The following is a 17,470-nucleotide window of genomic DNA, read 5'->3' as shown; positions in this document are numbered from 1 at the left end:
CCAAAGGCAGCCTGGCGGAGAGAACCAGCCCCGGCGCGGCGTCCGGCTCCCGCCGCGAACGGCCCGACTTCTGGGCGTCGCTGCTGCTCCGCGCCGGAGACAAGGCGGGGCGCGCGGGCGCCGGCGCGGGGCTGCCCCCCTACCACCGGCGCGTCGGCATGGTCCAGGAGCTGCTGCGGATGGTGCGCCAGGGCCGGCGGGAGGAGGCGGGGACGCTGCTGCAGCACCTGCGCCAGGTGAGCGCGAGGAGGGGACACGGGGGGCGCGCCGGTCCCGGGAGTGCCCCGCCCCTTCCCGAGGAAGCTGGGGAGCACCCGGAGGCGCCGCCCAGGGACCCCTCTCGGGGTTGTGGAGCCCAGTCTGGGAGCAGGTGCTACGGTGCTCTCTCTGAATTTGAGGCCTCAGGGCAGGGCGGAGGAAACGCTGGCCGGTGAGGCCCCGGTGAGGGGGGACCTGTTGGAGTAATGACCCTGCTCTTTCTTCGCGGGCAGGGAAGGAGGCTGTCCCCAGGGATGATTGGTGGGAGGACTTATGGGGAGGGATGACCCATACGAGCCGGGGCGTTTTTTCTCCTCAACCCACTGGTGGTCGACCCTGCCAAGGGTCCTCAAGGAATGCGCACTTGTCAGCTGATCCTGGTTTCCTTAGGGGGAACCCCAGGGCACTGTAAAGGTGAGAGCCCCTAGGTCGTTTTCAAAGGGACGACCGTGCCATCATCACCGCCCAACTTTGACAGGTGCTCAACCTCGAGCCCCTGCTGAAAGCAGTGGAGAGAGACAGAGGGAAGCTGGACTTGGTTTCCTGTGTGACTGCCTGACTGGCAGGACTTCGGGAGGTGCCAGCACTCTGTTCTCCACCTGTCCCTGTCTCTATCCCACCGGTTTGGGACTCACTGCAGATCTGGCCAGTCCTGTCTGCTTTGGGGCTGCCCTGGGCTGAGCTTTACCCACTGCTCTCTTTGTCTTGTTTTCCTTCTACACTTTCTTTTGAGGGAATGGAGAAGGCTATACCTCGCTGGCAGTGGGCAAAACTGCCTCTGGCATCACCAATCAGGCTGTCTTGCCTGGGCTTTTGGGGAGTCACCAAATGCAGACCCCATATTCTTGCTGGATTGATCCCAGGAGTAGTGGAGTTTACTTCAGATGGGGGAGGGGAAACCTCAGGTGGCCTTTTTGAAGTTTTTCCATCCTTGATGAAAGAGACTCCTTCCTGGAAGGAGCCCCCAGAACCCACTGGGGTGCATACCCTCCTGGATTCTGTAGCACCCGCCCCTGGTAGCTGGTATGCTGTTACCCGGGAGTGTGTGTTCGCGCGTGTGTGCTGACCAGAGAGAGGGAAGCAGAGATTTGAGGACTTAGAAGATGCAGTGATGCTGCCCATGCCTTTGTCCAAACAGCATCCAGAAGGATGCCAGGGATGCTGCTGGATCTCCAGGTGCCTTTCTCTGAATTGAATCATCAAAGATAGGTGTGTTATATGCACCATATAACTTTAGCAATGTGTGTTTCTTTGTCTTTCAAAAACTGGAAACCAGTGTATGGCCTCTATGGAGAAAACTCTTTTGCTTTCGAGCAGAATAATGGATTTTCCAGACCATCATATCCCATTTGCACACCAGACAATAAGAAGGTTTTACTGATCACGTGCTGTTCACCCAGCACAGGAAGGAGGGTGCTTTGGGGTTTATACAGGCATTCAGGGGGCTGGCCGAGGTGGGAGGGTTCAGTAAAAGCCAGTATTTCCCACGGCTAGGCGGGTGGGGCCACAGGAGGAGGCAGCTGCTCTGGGCAGCTCTGTCCTCCGAGCTGAATGTGATTTCAGCTCGGGGAAGCTGAGTGTCTCCCAGCTTCCCAGAGTAGGTACCCTGGAACTCCCACAGGGTCCTAGAGACAGGGATCATTCCTGAGAAATGTTGGTCTTGTTCGTGTCCTGACACGTGTCTTATTGGCAGGACTGGCAGAGTAATGAGGCGGGGGCAGGTTGGTCAGACTTGCCCCTGTTCTGTGAAAGAGGCAGAATAACATGCCGACCAGCTCCAGGCCTATGGCCACCATCTATGTGAGGCCCCCTTGACCTCTGCTAATGGTGAGGTCCAGCTCCAGCAAGGAACTTCTCATGGAGCTGTTGCTTGATCTGGGGCCCTCCAGGTAGTGACCGAGGGCCCTGGACAGTGTAGGAGCCAAGTACAGTTTCCAGCAACAGAGAGGCGGTTTTCTAGGGTCCTGAGGGGTTTTCTAGGACCCTGAGGCTGCTGGGAAGATTGTGGCGCTGGATCTGTGTAGTACACTGAAGTGACTTTTTCTCCCAAATCGTATTTTCCTCTCCAGTTTCTTCCTCTAGTCTGGAGGTGGTGATGTTCAGAAAGGGAATGAGCAGTCATTGGGAGACATGAGAACACCCAGGGTCTCCCTCGGCGTTAGACAGACTGGGTCTGCAGCAACCCAGTGGACACTGGGGTCTGCCCACCCCGAGGTGGGACCCAGTCCAGGACTCAGGGTGGGCGGCAATGAGCAGAACAGACCAGGAGTGATTGCAGCCCGGACAGTAACGGGAACAGCCACCCCAATTGGCACAGCATTTTCTTCTAGGCTTGGTAGCGTGTGTTTGGCTGCCAGACTCATGTGGGCCCAGGCCCTAGGTTTGGCAGAGACTCTGGATCCTCAGTTCTTATGGTTCATAACCTCTTCGAGTCCTTACCCTTTTTGAGACCCTCAGAAATCTATGGGCACTCTTCCTGACAGGTGCACTAACATATACAATCTGGAAGAAGTTCAGAGGGTTTACAGCATGGTGCCATCACTCCTCCCTGCTGTGTGACTTGGTAGAGACCCAGAATATGGAAACAGACACCCCAAGGCCACGTATGGCTATTGATACCTCTGAATGCTGTTCTTTTGCATCTGAAATATGAAAGGGTGATTTCACTGACTGGCAGCTCTCTGGCTTGTCTGGGCTTGTCATTTACTGGAGAGATATCAGGAGGCCTCATTTAATGGTAACAGTCCTGAACTGTGGCCAAGGGTACAGGCAGATGCCAGGAAACTGCCTCGAAGGAGGAGAAAGCATCCCTTCCCCTTTAGGAGCAGTGAAATCCTAAGAAGAGCCTGGACCCAGCCTCTAGCTGGGTGGCTGCTTAGTCTGCTTTGGCCATGCACCGAGCAGATAACCTCTCTGAGTTGCGTCCCCTCATTTCCCAAAGGCTATCTGAGGTTCTGAGCAGAGTAAATGCTACAAAGCGTGTGATATTGTGTTGGCTCAGCAAATCAGGACACATTCTCACGGTGCTGATGATAACAGACAAGAGAATCTCCTTGACTTTGGGTCTGGTGAGGCTATTTATTCTGTCTTTTCTTTTCTGGTCTTGGTATTCTTTCTTTGGACAGTCCCAAGGAGTTTTTGGATTCTGTCTACCTGGTGCAGTGGGTTAAAACATAGCATTAAGAAGCTAAAGCCACGTAAGCATGAGCTCGATCCCCACTCGCCCCGAAGTGACCCACATGGTGCGGCAGACACGCCCGCTGCTCCCCTCAGCAATGTACTTCATCAATCTGCCTGTTCTGATTCCCGCTCTGTCTCTTGTGAATCCTCTCACTGCCCCTGCACGTCTGGCCTGTACCCCAATTCTGTATGCATAAATAAATAAATCTTAAAAAAAAAAGTCTTGGGAAGAAGTGACCTTTAGTCACAGAAGACAAGTCCAAACCTACTTGGAACTTGGGGATCACCTCTTCAGCCTAGCACTTTCCCTGAGTCCCCAAAATGTCAGACACTGTAGACAGCCAGCCTCATGGAGCCGCTGGAATAAAGGGTCCGTCTCCCTGTGGTATGTCACCATGAAGTAGCCCACCTGCTCCTGTTTTCCCTGCTTTCTCCTGACAGGGCCTGACTGGGTTGGTTTTCTGCCTCTCACTATGGTACAGCACTATTACCCAGAGCTGTCCTCTGTCCTAGCCCCACCCAGTGGTGTGACTATGGCGTGGACTGCTGGTCCCATCTGCCGTGACCAAGATGGTGAGGCCAACTTCACTCTACGCCTGGAAACATGAACCTCATCAACTAAGGCAAGAACAAAACTTTTCGGACCGAGGGTGATTCACTCCCCAAGGGGGCTGGATAATGGACAAACACTTGGATGCTCCCTGAGGACCCTCAGACGTGGCAGCCCACACCACTGGGTGGGGCTAGGACAGAGGACAGCTCTGGGCAATAGCGCTGCACCGTGGTGAGAGGCAGAAAACCAACCCAGTCAGGCCCTCTCAGGAGAAAGCAGGGAGAACAGGAGCAGGTGTGCTACTACACAGTGACATCTTTCCAGAGGTAGAAAAATGGGCAGAATAACCCTGGGAGGTGACCTTTGCCCTCTGTTCCCCCCACCTAAGACAATCTCTGTAGGGGAGCAGGTTGGAGGGCCACCAGGGAGATGCGCACTCTTGGGCTTGACCTGAGTCTGTCTCCAGCTAAGAACGTCCTTTCTTCCAGTGTCACTTCTTGGCTCTGTCACCCTTGGCGCTGAGTTCTAGTTGCCGTGTAGATCAGTCACACTGGTTAGCATTGAAATATGCATGTGGCTTGTCTTTTGATGTCTATCTTGTCTGTCAGAACAGCCTACTAACTGGCATGGAGACCCTGCCGCCAGTGTGGTCTCTAGCGGGGTGTTGATCCCCCGCAGGCTGGTGACATTCTTGAGTGAGCCTGTGTGCTGTAAGGATGTGCATTTGCCACTCCTGTCAGCGTGTCCTCAGAAAGCACTGGGATCACCAGCTGTGCATCTGGGGGCTTATTTGCCAAGCTCGTTAGAACAGTCATGAGATCTGGTGCGTTTGCTTTCCGTGTGGTTGAATTCCTGGGAGCGATGTCCGTGGGGCTTGGCTGTTCCTGGCAGCCTGCCAGGCGGTGGGGTTCTTGAAGAGAGGTGTGGCACCGTGCCCAGCCCCCGTAGGCACACACTGAGGGTCCCCTGCAGCAGGTGCAGGCTGGGGCTCTGCCGAGGTGGCTGCAGGAGAGCAGAGGCTGATGGGAGGGCCTGGCCTCCAAGTTCCTGATCTGCTGCTTGTGCTGAATCATGTTCCTCCTACCCCAAAGAGAAGCCTCCCTTTTTAAAATCCACCATTCTCCAGCCAGGCTGGGCTGAGGGCAGGCATTTCCAGTGATAAAGATGCAGAAGGAATCTGATGCCAGGTCCCCCTCACTGGTTTCCTAGGCCAGGAACGCAGTGCCTCGGTATGACCAGGCATGACCTCAAGGCCTGGGACTGGGCCAGCTGCCCAACTTCAGGTGGGGCGGGTGGGGGTGGAGGCCTTCTTTCTGGAACAAATGTCCACCTCCTCAGAGATGACCGGAAGTGCTTTGCTGTCTTTCTTTAGGTCCCCTGAAATACTCTGGTTCTGCCGTGGACCTTGCAGGACAGCCGTTAGCCCCGCACCCCTTTCCCTAACTTCATTTTATTTCCCTGTGCACTTTTCCAGAGCAGAAACCATAAATTGTTTACTGGGCATACAGTGGGTTTCAGAAATCCTTAGTAAACAGATTTTAAACTCACGAGTCATATCTCCACTCCCTCACCCCCAGTCGCCGTGGTATTCCAGGAGCCCTGGGGGTCTGGCTCAGACTTCTGAAGTGCTTTCATGGAGCAGGTTATCTTAGTAGGGACCTGCTGAGGGGTAAGCCTGCTCCTTCCCTTTCTCAGGGTTTCAGTGGCTTCCACCAGCATCCCCTCCCACTTCCTACAGGAGAAAGCCACCTTGAAGGGTGACCCAAGTGAGCACATTATTCTTCTGACACCCCCATTCCTGATGCCCAAGAGGCAGGGCAAAACCTCAGGAGATCCCTCCCCAAAGTGGGGACCTTGATCAGTCGCCCCCCAGGAGCAGTGCTGCAGGTAACCTATGAGAAAAACAATCTGTCCCCTCTGCACCGCCCCACCCCTGCAAGCTGTATCGGCTGCGTAGGCTGTAGCTGTAGCGTATCCTTTCCAGTCAGGAGAAACTAGGGGGATGGGACAGGGACCCAGCTGTGTGAAGTGGCTGACTCAGTCGCCGTATCTTGGGCACAGTCACTGAGAGAGATGGGTGTTCTCTGGAGAGCAGTGACCTTGGCACTTGGCGGTGCAGCCCTGCTCCCCACCCACCCCCACTCTGAGCTGTGCCCATGTGGACCTCTGGGGCATTTCCCTGCTGTTTCTGTTTTGTTTTGTTTTGTTTTAAACTTTTATTAGCTCACACTCCGGGCTGCCACAGCCATATGGAGTCCTGCCCAGGCTGCTGCACAAAAGGATGTGGCATTTTGATGTTTCTAACTTTATCTTAATGGGGATAGACACAGGAGTCCGGCTGCGAGCCGGGAGTGGCACGTGTGTGTGCCTGCAGAGGTGGCCTTGCCTTGGGTCTGAAGTCGACATGTCTCCAGAGTTGCCGTCCCCCCGCCTGGTCCCCCAAGCTCCCGGTCTCTCCCTGCCCCTCTCCCTCCTGGTTCCTGCAGTCTCTTTGTCTGGGTGTTACTCTCGTCTCTCCCTTTCTCCGGATGAGAAGCAGACTTGTCATCTCTTGTTAGTGTCCGCCTGACCGTTGTCCGCCTCCCGCTGCACTGCCCTCCTCGCCCCGCTCCAGCCTCCAGGCAGGGCCTGTGAGAGCGGAAAGGAGCGGGTGGTGGCCCCGGCACCTTGAGTGAGAAGCAGCACCAGGATGCTCCGCCTGTCTGCACCTTGATTTCCAGTCCATAAAGCATTTACTCATGTTTGTTTTGCTCCATAAATAGTTTTGTGAGGTCAGCAGGATATTGCTTCTGGTGAAAAAAAAAGTAAAAAAAAAAAAAAAGGATGGCTTTTTTGAAATATAAAAACAATATCCATTGTGGAAAGACAAGAGATACAGGTGAGCAACAGTGAGACTGGAAATTAACTCAGTGATTCCACGGTCAAGTGCTGATCTAGGCACTGGGAGGGGGCAGGCACCCCACAGAGAAGGCGGTTTCCCCTCCAGAAGGAGGTGTGGAGGGGTCATGAGGAGGGAGCATGCAGGGTATGTGAGGTTTTAGCGGGTGTGGAGAAGGGATGCTGAGGCCAAGGCTGCCTTGCCTGGGAATGCGGGGTCCTTGGTTCTGGTCCCCTGACTTGTCGATCAACGAAACTTCTCTGGCCTCGGTGTCCCCATTTACAATCTGGAAGGGTAAGTAGTTGAGGTGACTACTGAGCCGCCCTAGCACCTCTCGGGTTCCACCAGGCTTCTAGGTTTTCTGTGTTCTGGCCTTGAGGCAGGGTTCACATTCCTGCCCAGAAGTCACTTCTTTGTCCCCAGCTGATAGAAGAGCTGGGCACAGGGGGCGGGACTTCTGGGGGGAAGGACAGCCCTGAAACCCTAGGGCTGAGGGAGCCACACAGTCTGGGGGCAGAGGCCAGAGCAGGGACTTGCCACCCTGCACGCCAGCTGCCCCAAGCAGAGCTACACAGGAGGCCGCAGGGCACCACTCTCCCGCTGAGAGCCAGCAGGAAGAGCAGGACCCCGTGGGACCTGGAGGCCTGGAGGCCCTCCCCCATCAAGAACATCTTCCACCTGCAGGGAGCCAAGACTGGTGGCCTCCAAAGGTGGCAGCCTATGACCGCCACCCCCAGCCCCGCTGCCCTTCTGTCCACAGTCTCAGGCCCACAAAGAGGGCAGGATTCCCTCCCAGGCGATGGGGAGACAGGGACCAGGGTGTCTCAACAGAACCCTCAGGCTCCCTCCCTGGACATGGGCCGTCCAGGCCAGTACATGCCAAGCCGCAGGGCACTGGTCCAGCATACCTGGCATCCCCATTCCCAATTCACCCACCTTCCCATGGGCCTGGCCCCTCAGCACTCACCACTGCCTCATCCGAGACCCTGCCCAGTTGCAGACCATGGTGGGGGAATGGTGATGCCCTGAGGAGGGAGGGTGCTGTGTTCTCTGGGTGACTGTTCAGGCTTCTGGATCCCAGAGGGATCCCAGCTGGGAAGAAAACCTGCCTTCCTGCTTTCCCCTCCTGGTAAATGGTCAGTCTGGAACTTCCCACCCAGGAGAGGCTGGAACTACACCCAGGAGGGGCTGGCATCCTCTGCCAAACACAGACACTTTGCCTGCCTGCGTGTGGCCCGTGGAGAGTGACCGTCTCCATCACAGCGCCTGGCTGTGGCCCAACCCTGCCACAGAACCCTGCTTGGCAGCACCTGATGCTGTCCTGCCATGGCCCAGGGCGGAAGACCCAAGCTCTGGCATCCTGAGGACGCTCAGCCTGACCGAGAAGGTTTCTGAGACTGACCGACTGACCACAGTGTCTCATGCAGGGGTCCCTACTCCTTCCCCGGGGGATATCACTTCTTCACTAGGTACAAGCTAGAGTAACAGGAGGCAGGGCTACATAGAGGAAGCATGGGGGGCTCTCAGCCCCCCAAAGGGTGCTGGGCCAGCCCTCTGGCCTTTTCATTACTGGCCATCCTGTCCTCTGTGGTGACACCATGTGAATGGTCCTGCGTCACTGGCCGCCAGAGGACAGGCAGGCTTGGGATTCCAGTGTCCTCGGGCCTAGATCTGCCCTCTGCCTCCCTAGAGGAAATGGAGGGAAGGAAGGAACTCCTGTGGTTCCTTCCTTCCCTGTCTGCCGCAACCACAACTAGGTGCTCTGAGGAGGCCAAAACCAGCCCAGAGCGGAGCCACAGACCGCACAGGGTCCAGCAGGCCTGCGACCATCTTTCTTGGGTTGGGGCAGGTCCCCTCCCGGGTAGGCACAAGAAGAGGCTCCGGACTCTGCATGAGGTGGGCGGCAGGGTGGGGGAGCCCCAGCTGTGGGCACTGTGTGTGGACTGGCAGGAGAGGGAGTTGGGGAGTGGGGAGCAGTGTTCCCCTGAGCATCTTCTCTAAGTGATCGTTTTCTTACCAGCTTATTTTTTAAAGTAAAAGGTTGTAACAGCAGTGGCTAAAAATGACAAAGTGATGTTGGAGAAAGTGGTGGTCGAGACCATCGGCTGAAGAGAAAGTCGTCCAGTCAGGCGTGCTGGGGAGCTCACTGTCCAGCTCGGCCTCACCTTGCCCCTCACAGCCTAGGAGAACCAAGGACTTTCTTACTTTTTGCAGCTTTATTTATTTATTTATGCCTGGAGGAACTGGGGTGTAGGCCAGAGGTGCAGAGGGTGAGAGACTTCACCAGAGACAGGGTGGGGGCAGTGGGCAAGACAGAACAGGTCACTGCACCATGTGGGTCCACTTCCTGCCCCAGATCACGCTGAGGCCATAAAGACGACAGTGCTGCCTTCACCGCTCGACCACCAGGGAGGCCCAGAACCAAGGACGGTCATGATAAGGCCACTCATCGAATGAGTCCAGTGACCTGAGCACTCTTGGCCTTGGTCAGTTTCCTTCAGGGCAACTCCTAGTCCCAACAGTGCCTTCGTGAAGAGTAGGAGATTCCTCTCTTGGTGAGGCCAGCCCCGCCCACGCAACCTTGTACAGTGCACACCTTGCACCGCTGTACTTGACAAACTTGATAACGTTGTATAGAGATTTAGCGTATCAACTGGGGCCAGTCAGCATCGTCATCCCTTCTCCCACTCCACCCAGCCCTCCCAGATCACCGAGGCAGGGTACAGCAAAATGTCAGCCAAAGTATGTCTTCTGCCTGAGTTGGATACTTGCCTTCTTCCTCCTAAATCAGGTAGCTGAAGCAGTTGGGCATCTTCTTCTAGCAGGTTCTGCCTCAACACCCATTCTCCTCAAAGGGCATCAGACACAGCGGGAGATGCCCTGAGTGGTCTGAAGTTAGGCCCAGGAGGCTATGGTGCCCTTCCTTACTGGTCTCCCACAGACCCAGCCCCAGTGTTCCAGGAACCCAGGAACTCCCCCTCCAGCTTCCCAGGCTGTGTAGGTTCCACTTCTACCAGTTCTGAGGGAAATGAGGTTTGGATATTTCCCACCCCCCGTAAATAACCTCCATGCCTCCAGACGAATTCCCTTGGATTTAGTCTTTCCCTAGGAGCTGCCAGTCATCTGGGCTTTTTATTATTCTCAACTGCAAAATGTTTTCCACTTTCTTTTGGAGTTGTAGAGTTTCAAAGGAAAACACTTTTAGGCAGATCCTCACCCTGGGGTTTCCAGACAGCTGTCGACCCAGAGGCCGTCAGCAATGTGGAAGGACGGTTCTGGAATACAGACTCAGACACAAAAGGCTCCAGGCTGCCAGTTCCGACAATTCCCATCTCTCCCATAGAGATCATCCGCTCGTAGAGACATTCTGGGTATGTTCGATCTCAGAAAGGCTGGGCTGTGAGTGAGACCCCAGAGCAGAGACGCCAAAGGGTTGGGGGCACAGAGCAGCCGAAGAGGGCAGCCCTGGTTTTAGGAAAACCAGCAAGAGGCTGGCGGGGAAGCCCAGGTCAGTGCAGCTGGTTGGACAAGGCAGCCAGCTAGAAGCAAAGCACCCAGCCTGCTCCCTCTAAGCCACACTTGGGGAAGGAGGGGTCTGTCAAGGGAAGGAAGGCCTCGGGCTGGATCCAGGGATGCTGGATGGACCTGTGGCTTTGCCCTGTCACTGCGCCCACCTCCCCTCTCCATGAAAGCTGTGAGCAAACTCAGGGGCCTCCCAGAAACCAGACCTGGGCCCTTCTTTTCCGTAAGGACGCTGCCCTCTCCCCTCCCTTTGCAGCCATTAAGCTCAGCCAGTCTTTCTTGCTGTGCTGGTGCGGCCCTTGTTTCGTCTGTGTACGGGGAGTTTTGGGGCTTGAGGAGCGGGGCCTGCAGAGGGGGAAGCATATACTGAGCTGGGGGTCCTGCTGGGGAACTAGAGCATCCGTGACTCTCCTGCCCTCCCCACTGCCCAGGGCCTGACATCCAGCACCTCAGCGATAGACCTTGGAGCACAGCGATTCCAATGTGAAAGGCCTTAGGGAAATCAGTGGAGCACGGCCACGGCCATGGCCACGGATTCTGGGGGATCTCCTCCCCCCGCTCTTCCTCCCTGGGCACCACTTCCTGCCTGAAGTTGAGAGTAAGCTGGACTCACGCTGGATTCCTAGTCCAGAGTGACTCATCTCTGCTCACCCAGATTCTTGGAGGGTTCGTCTCGGCCTTCCCTCTGACTTAGAGATTTAAGGTGGTAAAGATCCTTAGTTTGTTGTGATGGGTCATTTCATATGTCAGCTTGTGTAGCCTGTGGTCCACAACTTACAGTCAAACACAAGTCTGGATGTCATTGCAAAAGTACTTCTGAGGTAATAAACACTTACATCCGTGTACTCTGAGTGAAGCACATGACCCGCTGTTGTGCGTGGGCCTCTTCCAGTCAGTTGAAGGCCTTAGGCCTCAAGATGGGGAACACTCCCCTGAGTGGGCCGTGGAGGAGGAATTATGCCTCCAGGATACCTTCAGTGTGGAATTGACCCCGTGAATTCTCCCCTGATTCTCCGCCACTGGCCTGCCCTAAAGTTTCAGATTTGCCAGACCCCACAACAGTAGGAGCTGGTTCCTTAAATCAGTCACTCCCTCTTTTTTGTCCGAGGTCCCCGTCTCTCCCCTGTAGGTTCTGTTTCTCTGCAGAATCCTAATATACCTGTCCTCCAAGGACCTGTGGCTGGGAGAGATGGTGTTAGAGACTTCCGGAGCCTCTGATCAGCTCCCTGTGTGAAATGACCTTCCAGTCCTCGCCTCCTCTCTTGGAAAATGTATTTTGCAAGCCTGTCCTACTTGGAAAGCTGGTTACTAGGCAGTCATCCTAATAGTCATCCTCTTGGTGAAGTCCTGTGTCCCAATCCAGTGCTGGCCAGGCCCTCTCCTGGCCAGGCCTCTCCTGCTGGTGTTTCCTGCCCAGCTCCCCACTGCATTTGGGGAGAATGAGCTGGTGCAGTCCTCATTTGTGGGTGGGGCTGCTACTACATGGAAGGGTTGATTTGTCCTGGGCTACACAGTGACCTGGAATCTACCCCCGGGCTGGGGCTTAGAGGGTCTTCTGCCTCTTGCCACACAGGTTCTAGGGGAAGCAGGCCAAACTCAAACCCAAACCCTCGTCAAACCTGCTGTGCCTCCCAGCTGACTTCCTTTTTTTGCTAAAGAGAAAGCATCCTCTTGCTATTTATTTGTTGCTACTGCAGTTTCTTGGATTTTAATTAAATTACACTTGGCAACAGTGGGCATCTGCTTCCAGAGGCCTGTTTTATGCAGAGGGTGTCATTTTTAAAGACTTCAGAGTTAGAACACAAGCAACCCGCAGCCATGAAGCCCCTCATGGATCCGTGGTGCCTCCCAGCCTGCTGCCTCTGGTGGAGAGGGGAGACCCTGAGCGCCCCCACACACACCGATTCAGGAAGGCCAGCCTGCCCAGAGCCAGGGGGCAGTGGTGGAGGGCCTCTGGGGGCCGTGGCCCTGAGATGAGACTAGAGGCCCCTACTGCAGGCTGGCCAAGTCGGGAAGGGTGGCCAGGGAGGGACTCTAGTCCAGTTTCTTGACTGGGATCACCGCACACCATCCTCTAGAGGTGTGGCCTAGGGTCAGTCAGTGGGGCCCTCAGGGTACCCCCTTGAGCATCAGGTTCACGGGGCTGTGGGGCAGTGGGCTCCAAGCCAGCCTGCCCTGGAGAGACAGCGCCCACGGCTGTGACCAGGGGCCAGGCCGTGCCCACCCCAACCCCACCTAGAGTGCTCCTGCGCTGGCAGGGGACAGGGACTGTGTCAGGCACCTACTTCATTGACATGATCCTGTCCTTGGGCAGTTTTTGGTGTTCTTGGTGGTGTGTTTGTGCATGCACACACATGTAAACCCTGCTAGTGTGCTAGGCATGTGCACACAGCTGCACACACAGGCACAGCACACAACACACGTACACCACGCGTACACACAGACCACTGTGGCCGCTTGGGTTTCCTCAGTTATGTTCAGTATAGTGAAGTGGAAATTTTCAACCCGAGAGTTTCTTTAAGACTTTAAGTTTAACCAGCAGTTGTCATTACTCTGTTCGTGAATCTAGTAGATTTAAATGATCATGTTTGTGGAGGGAAGTGGCTTATAACTCGGTTAACTGAAGTTCTTTATCTTAGTGACTTTACAAATTTAACATATTTTAGGAATTTATGAAGTCTTAGGTTTATAGAACGAATGCCTATTTTTTTTAAGATTTATTTATTTATTTATACAGAATTGGGGTACAAGTCAGAGGTGGGAGATAGGAGAGAATTTACCAGAGACAGAGTGAGGAGCAGAACAGGTGGATCTACTGAAATACACTGCTGAGGGGAGCAGCAGGGGAGACAGGAGAGGCCTGCTGCACCATGTGGGTCAGCTCCCTGGCTGGGGATCGAACTGCTGCAGTGGCTGCCAGTAGCTTCCTAGTGCTGTGCTTTAACCCCTTGCACCACCAGCGAGGGCTCTTGACCAATTCTTTTAATGTTCTGCTTAAAGTCATAAGCCTTGGGCTTCCCTGGTGGGAAGTGCAGCACTAGGAAGCTATCTGCAGCCACTGCAGCACAAGTTTGATCCCCAGCCAGGGAGCTGACCCACATGGTGCAGCAGGCCTCTCCTGTCTCACCCACTGCCCCCACCTCAGCAGTGTATGTCAGTGATTCTGCCTGTTCTGTTCCCCACTCTGTCTCTGGTGAATCCTCTCACCCTCTGCACCTCTTTCCTACACCCCAGTTCTTGTTTGCATAAATAAATCTTTTTAAAAAGTCAAACCTGAGGTCAATACTCAAATTACCCAGTTTGAATTGGAATTGCAAGACTAACCTGTTAGGTAGTCTGACACACCTGATGTATGAGTATAAGAAAACCACTCATACATTCCTCTGTTTAAGTTTGATTCACTTCCTTGGCTCTCTGTTTAATTCCACCCATTCTGGGAGAACATTTTGTTGCAAAAGCAGTTCCACTCTGAGAGCTTTGAGCCCCAAAGCCAGAGGGCCCCGTGGATGGTCTCAGCCCCTGTCCCTGGTACCTGTGCTTGTTTCCTTTCTTCTGTCCTCAGCACCCCCCCCCCCACCTCAAGCCGGTCCTCCTCCCCCTGCACCTGGGCATCTTCATTGCTGGATGAGATTACTCGGTTCTTTCAGAGTCCCTTCCTGTGCTCCCCACCCTCGGGCCCCACCCCTGTGGCTGTGTGGTCATTCTCTTGGCCTGTGCGCCCCCTCATATCCTTGGTTCTGGAATGGTATGGAAGCCACGCTAATGATAAGAATCACAGGGAGCCAGGAGGGCGACTTCTCAGTGGTCACCTTCTCTTGTACAGAAACCCGCTGTGACAGGGCCGGCCCGAGGGGTTCCCTCCGCTGCCTACACGCTGGCGGTGATTGTGAGCACGCCACTTGTTTTTTGTTTTAATTGTCATGAAAAATGCATCACAACAAATTCACCATTTTTATGTTATCATTCAGTGGCATTAAGTATATTCATATCATTTTGCAACCATCACCACCATCCGTCTGCAAAGCCTTTTCATTTTCCCAAACTGAAACTCTACCCATTAAACAACAGCTCCCCGCTTCCCTTCTCCCAGCCCCTGGCAACCAGCCTTTTACTTCCTTCACTGCTTGTTAAGTGATCTTTCTCATACTGAGTTTGAAACCATGCAAATCTGGGGGAGTCTGTGGGTCCTCGCTGTGCCCTCACAATTGCAAGGCACCACCTAGACTCAGTGCACCAAGAGCAGCGCGTATTTAGAGGGGAAATCGGGAAAAGGAGCTTCTGAGGCCACAGGTGGCCTCCTGTCCGATCCCATGCAGTATGTGCAGTGTCGGTGACAGCTGGGGGCTGGTAAGCAGTGGGCCAGGACCCAACTCATGGTGGCAACTGGGGGTGCTCCCAGGAGGCTCTGCTGAAGCAGTACCACAGAGGCCAGCTGCAGCTGCCGGGAAGCCGAGCTGGGCAGGCAGCAGCAGGCGGCGGCTCTGCAAGTGGCCTGGGCTCTGCAGCGGCTCCCGTCAGGTCAGCCGGCAGCCAGCAGCTCAGAGGTGCCCAGCAGCAGGTGGTACCGGCCGTGCTGGGGCAGGAGCCAAACCAAGGGCCACAAGAAGGGTCTTCCCAAGTGAGCCTCAGCGGACTATTAACGGGCGTGTGCAAATCCTTCTGCTCTCCAGTTTACATGGCTTCCAGGGGGCCCAGGTTTTAAACCTGATGGCTGCATTTTCAAAACCACACAGCTTTCAGAACCCAAACCCCAACTGTAGAGGCCAGGCTTCTGGCGTGGGGTGCAGGGGGGCTGGGGAGCCAAGCATGTCCTCTGTACCTCCGGATCAGGACCTGTGGCTCCTCGTACAAGTTGAGAATCTTCTAGGGCTGGTGGTCCTACAGGGTGCATCTCTCGCCAGACCTACCCCACCTGGGAACAGACAGGAAAGAGAGTGTCAAGGATACACACAGCCAGAGAGGACCCAGGGCTGGTGGAGACAGCAGGTGCATCTTGGATGTCCACTCCTGGGTGCACTGGCTGAGGTCCCCACCTGAGGACGGAGGGGCCCCTGGCTCTGCTTTTTCCTACCAAGGTTATACCCTGAGGACAATGCCATGTCTCATTTGATTCCTAGGGCTGCCATAGCAAATGACCACCAACTTGGTAGCTTAGAACAATAGAAATTTATTCTCTCACAGTTCTGCTGCCAGAAGTCCAAAATCAAGCACTGCCCCCAGAGGCTCTCAGGAGATTTCGTTCTCTGCCTCCTCCGGCTTCTGGTGGTTACAGCTGATCCATCACTCACTCCACTCTGCCTGTCCTCCTGTGGCCATCTTTGTCTGTGGCCTCTGTGTGTTTATCGGGACCAATGTCCTCGGGCTTGGGGCCCAATTGGATAAGGATCTCATCTTGCAATCCTTTAATCATATCCACAAAGACCCTTATTCTAGCAGAAGAACAGCCACAGGATCTGGGGTTAGGGTGTAGCTCTGTCTTTTGGGGAAACACCACTTAACCCAGTGCATCCTGCATCTTTCTCACATGCAGTGTATACCCCAACACCAGGCACCCACTCTGTTCTCGGTGGCACTTTCAAGCCACTGCCCAAGCAGCTTCCTGGCGTCTACATCAGGCTCCTTCACACTGAGATGTTCTGGCTTCTCTCCCTGGTGGCTTCCTCCAGCTGCCTTCCCCTGACAGCACCTGACAGTTCCCGCCCCTGGGGACCCCCCTGCAAAGGCCAGCCAGAATGTCGTGGGGACGGGACCCAAGTTCAGTCACCCTGCTGAGACCTGGTGGCACCACAGGCTTTGTCCCCTCCCTTGGGACAAGCTGCCCCTGATGTTCTAGAGCCTGAAGGGGAAAAAGCAGCTTGTTCCACTTCCGCGTGCCCTCTGGACTCTAATTAATTTCCTTCTGGTGGCCTGTGTTTGATTACATCCTCATTAACTAGCTTTGCACATTCGGCTCTGGTGGTTTCAGCATTGAATCTGTCTACCTTTGCGGGTTAGTATTCAGAGCCTGCTGCCTCCCTCCTTTCCTTGGCTCTATTGTTGCAAAAACTGTGGAGTCATGCCTGGAGGAAAGAGACAGATACAAGCTAATTTCCCGCAGGGCCTCCCTTCTGGGAATGGGTTTAAAACCTTCAGTTTAAAGGGAAGGGGGTGGTTGTGGTTTAAAATAGCAGTGTGCCTGGCAGCTTCCAGTGTGGCTCCTCCCAGCTTCCCCCTAAAATACCTAAGATGCACCATTTAAAAAAAAAAAAAAAAAAGCTAAAAACAAAGACAGGTGGCCAAGTCTGGGAGAAACCCCTCTCTCTCTAGGAAGGAGCTGGTCCTGGCTTCCCCTCCAGAATCAGATCTAAAAGGAGGGCAGGGGGCCCCTTCTCCCTCTGGCAAAGGAACCACCACTTCCCCACACATGTGGTTTTGGGACAGAGTGCTGCTTCCACCCTCCCCTCAAAGCACTTCTCCACACTGCTTGCTGCTGCCATTCAGAGAAAGCAGCTCTCAGAAGGTGACCCCAGAATTGGCTGATGTGTCAGCCAGAGATGGAGAAATTCCAGGGGGTGTGGACATTGTGGTGGCTTTCCATGGCCTCTGTTGTTGGCCAGTGTCAGAGATGAAGGCTGTGGGATGGGCAAATATGTCCCTTTGCCAAGGTCAGAGTCACATTATCTCAATGTCAGTGATTTCACTGACCTCAACAAGCAGAACCTGGATGTAGACTCAGCTCTTACCCAGAGAGGCAGCTGTGGGATGAAGTCAAGATTCCAGTCACCAGTTGCATTTGGGGTGCAGGGTTTTTCCACAGCAACAAGCCGTTCTTGGGCACCAGCTGGGCCTTCCACTAAATTCAGTTCTGACACTGTCGCCGGGGGTTAGCTTCAGATCCCTCAGGTCAAGGCTCAACTCTGCAAGAGCCGTCCCTTGTTGCCCCTTTCAGGCACCTGTTCAAGTCCAGGTTGTTACCTGTGCTTCTGACTTGTATATCAGAAGTGCCCACACCCTCCTTCTTGTGTTGGATTAATTTGCTAAAGTGGCTTGCAGAACTCAGAAAAGGATTTTACTTACTAAATTATCAGTGTATTGCAAAG

At 54.6% G+C, this 17,470-nt stretch overlaps 1 protein-coding gene across 1 annotated transcript in view; it reads left to right on the top strand.

Moving 5' to 3' along the window:
* The window catches only part of LRRC75A (leucine rich repeat containing 75A), a 40,890-nt gene that overhangs the window by 778 nt on the left and 22,642 nt on the right, over positions 1-17,470 (top strand). Inside the window, exon 2 of the mRNA XM_004685068.2 lies at positions 7-236. Coding sequence (XP_004685125.1) covers positions 7-236 — 230 coding nt within the window. The remainder of the gene's footprint in view (positions 1-6; positions 237-17,470) is intronic.

The sequence above is a fragment of the Condylura cristata genome, unplaced genomic scaffold (genome assembly GCF_000260355.1).
Source record: "Condylura cristata isolate star-nosed mole 26May11 unplaced genomic scaffold, ConCri1.0 scaffold00017, whole genome shotgun sequence".
Lineage (NCBI taxonomy): Eukaryota > Metazoa > Chordata > Mammalia > Eulipotyphla > Talpidae > Condylura > Condylura cristata.
Note: the sequence above shows the minus strand (reverse complement) of the source record. Positions and strands in the feature narration are given on the sequence as shown.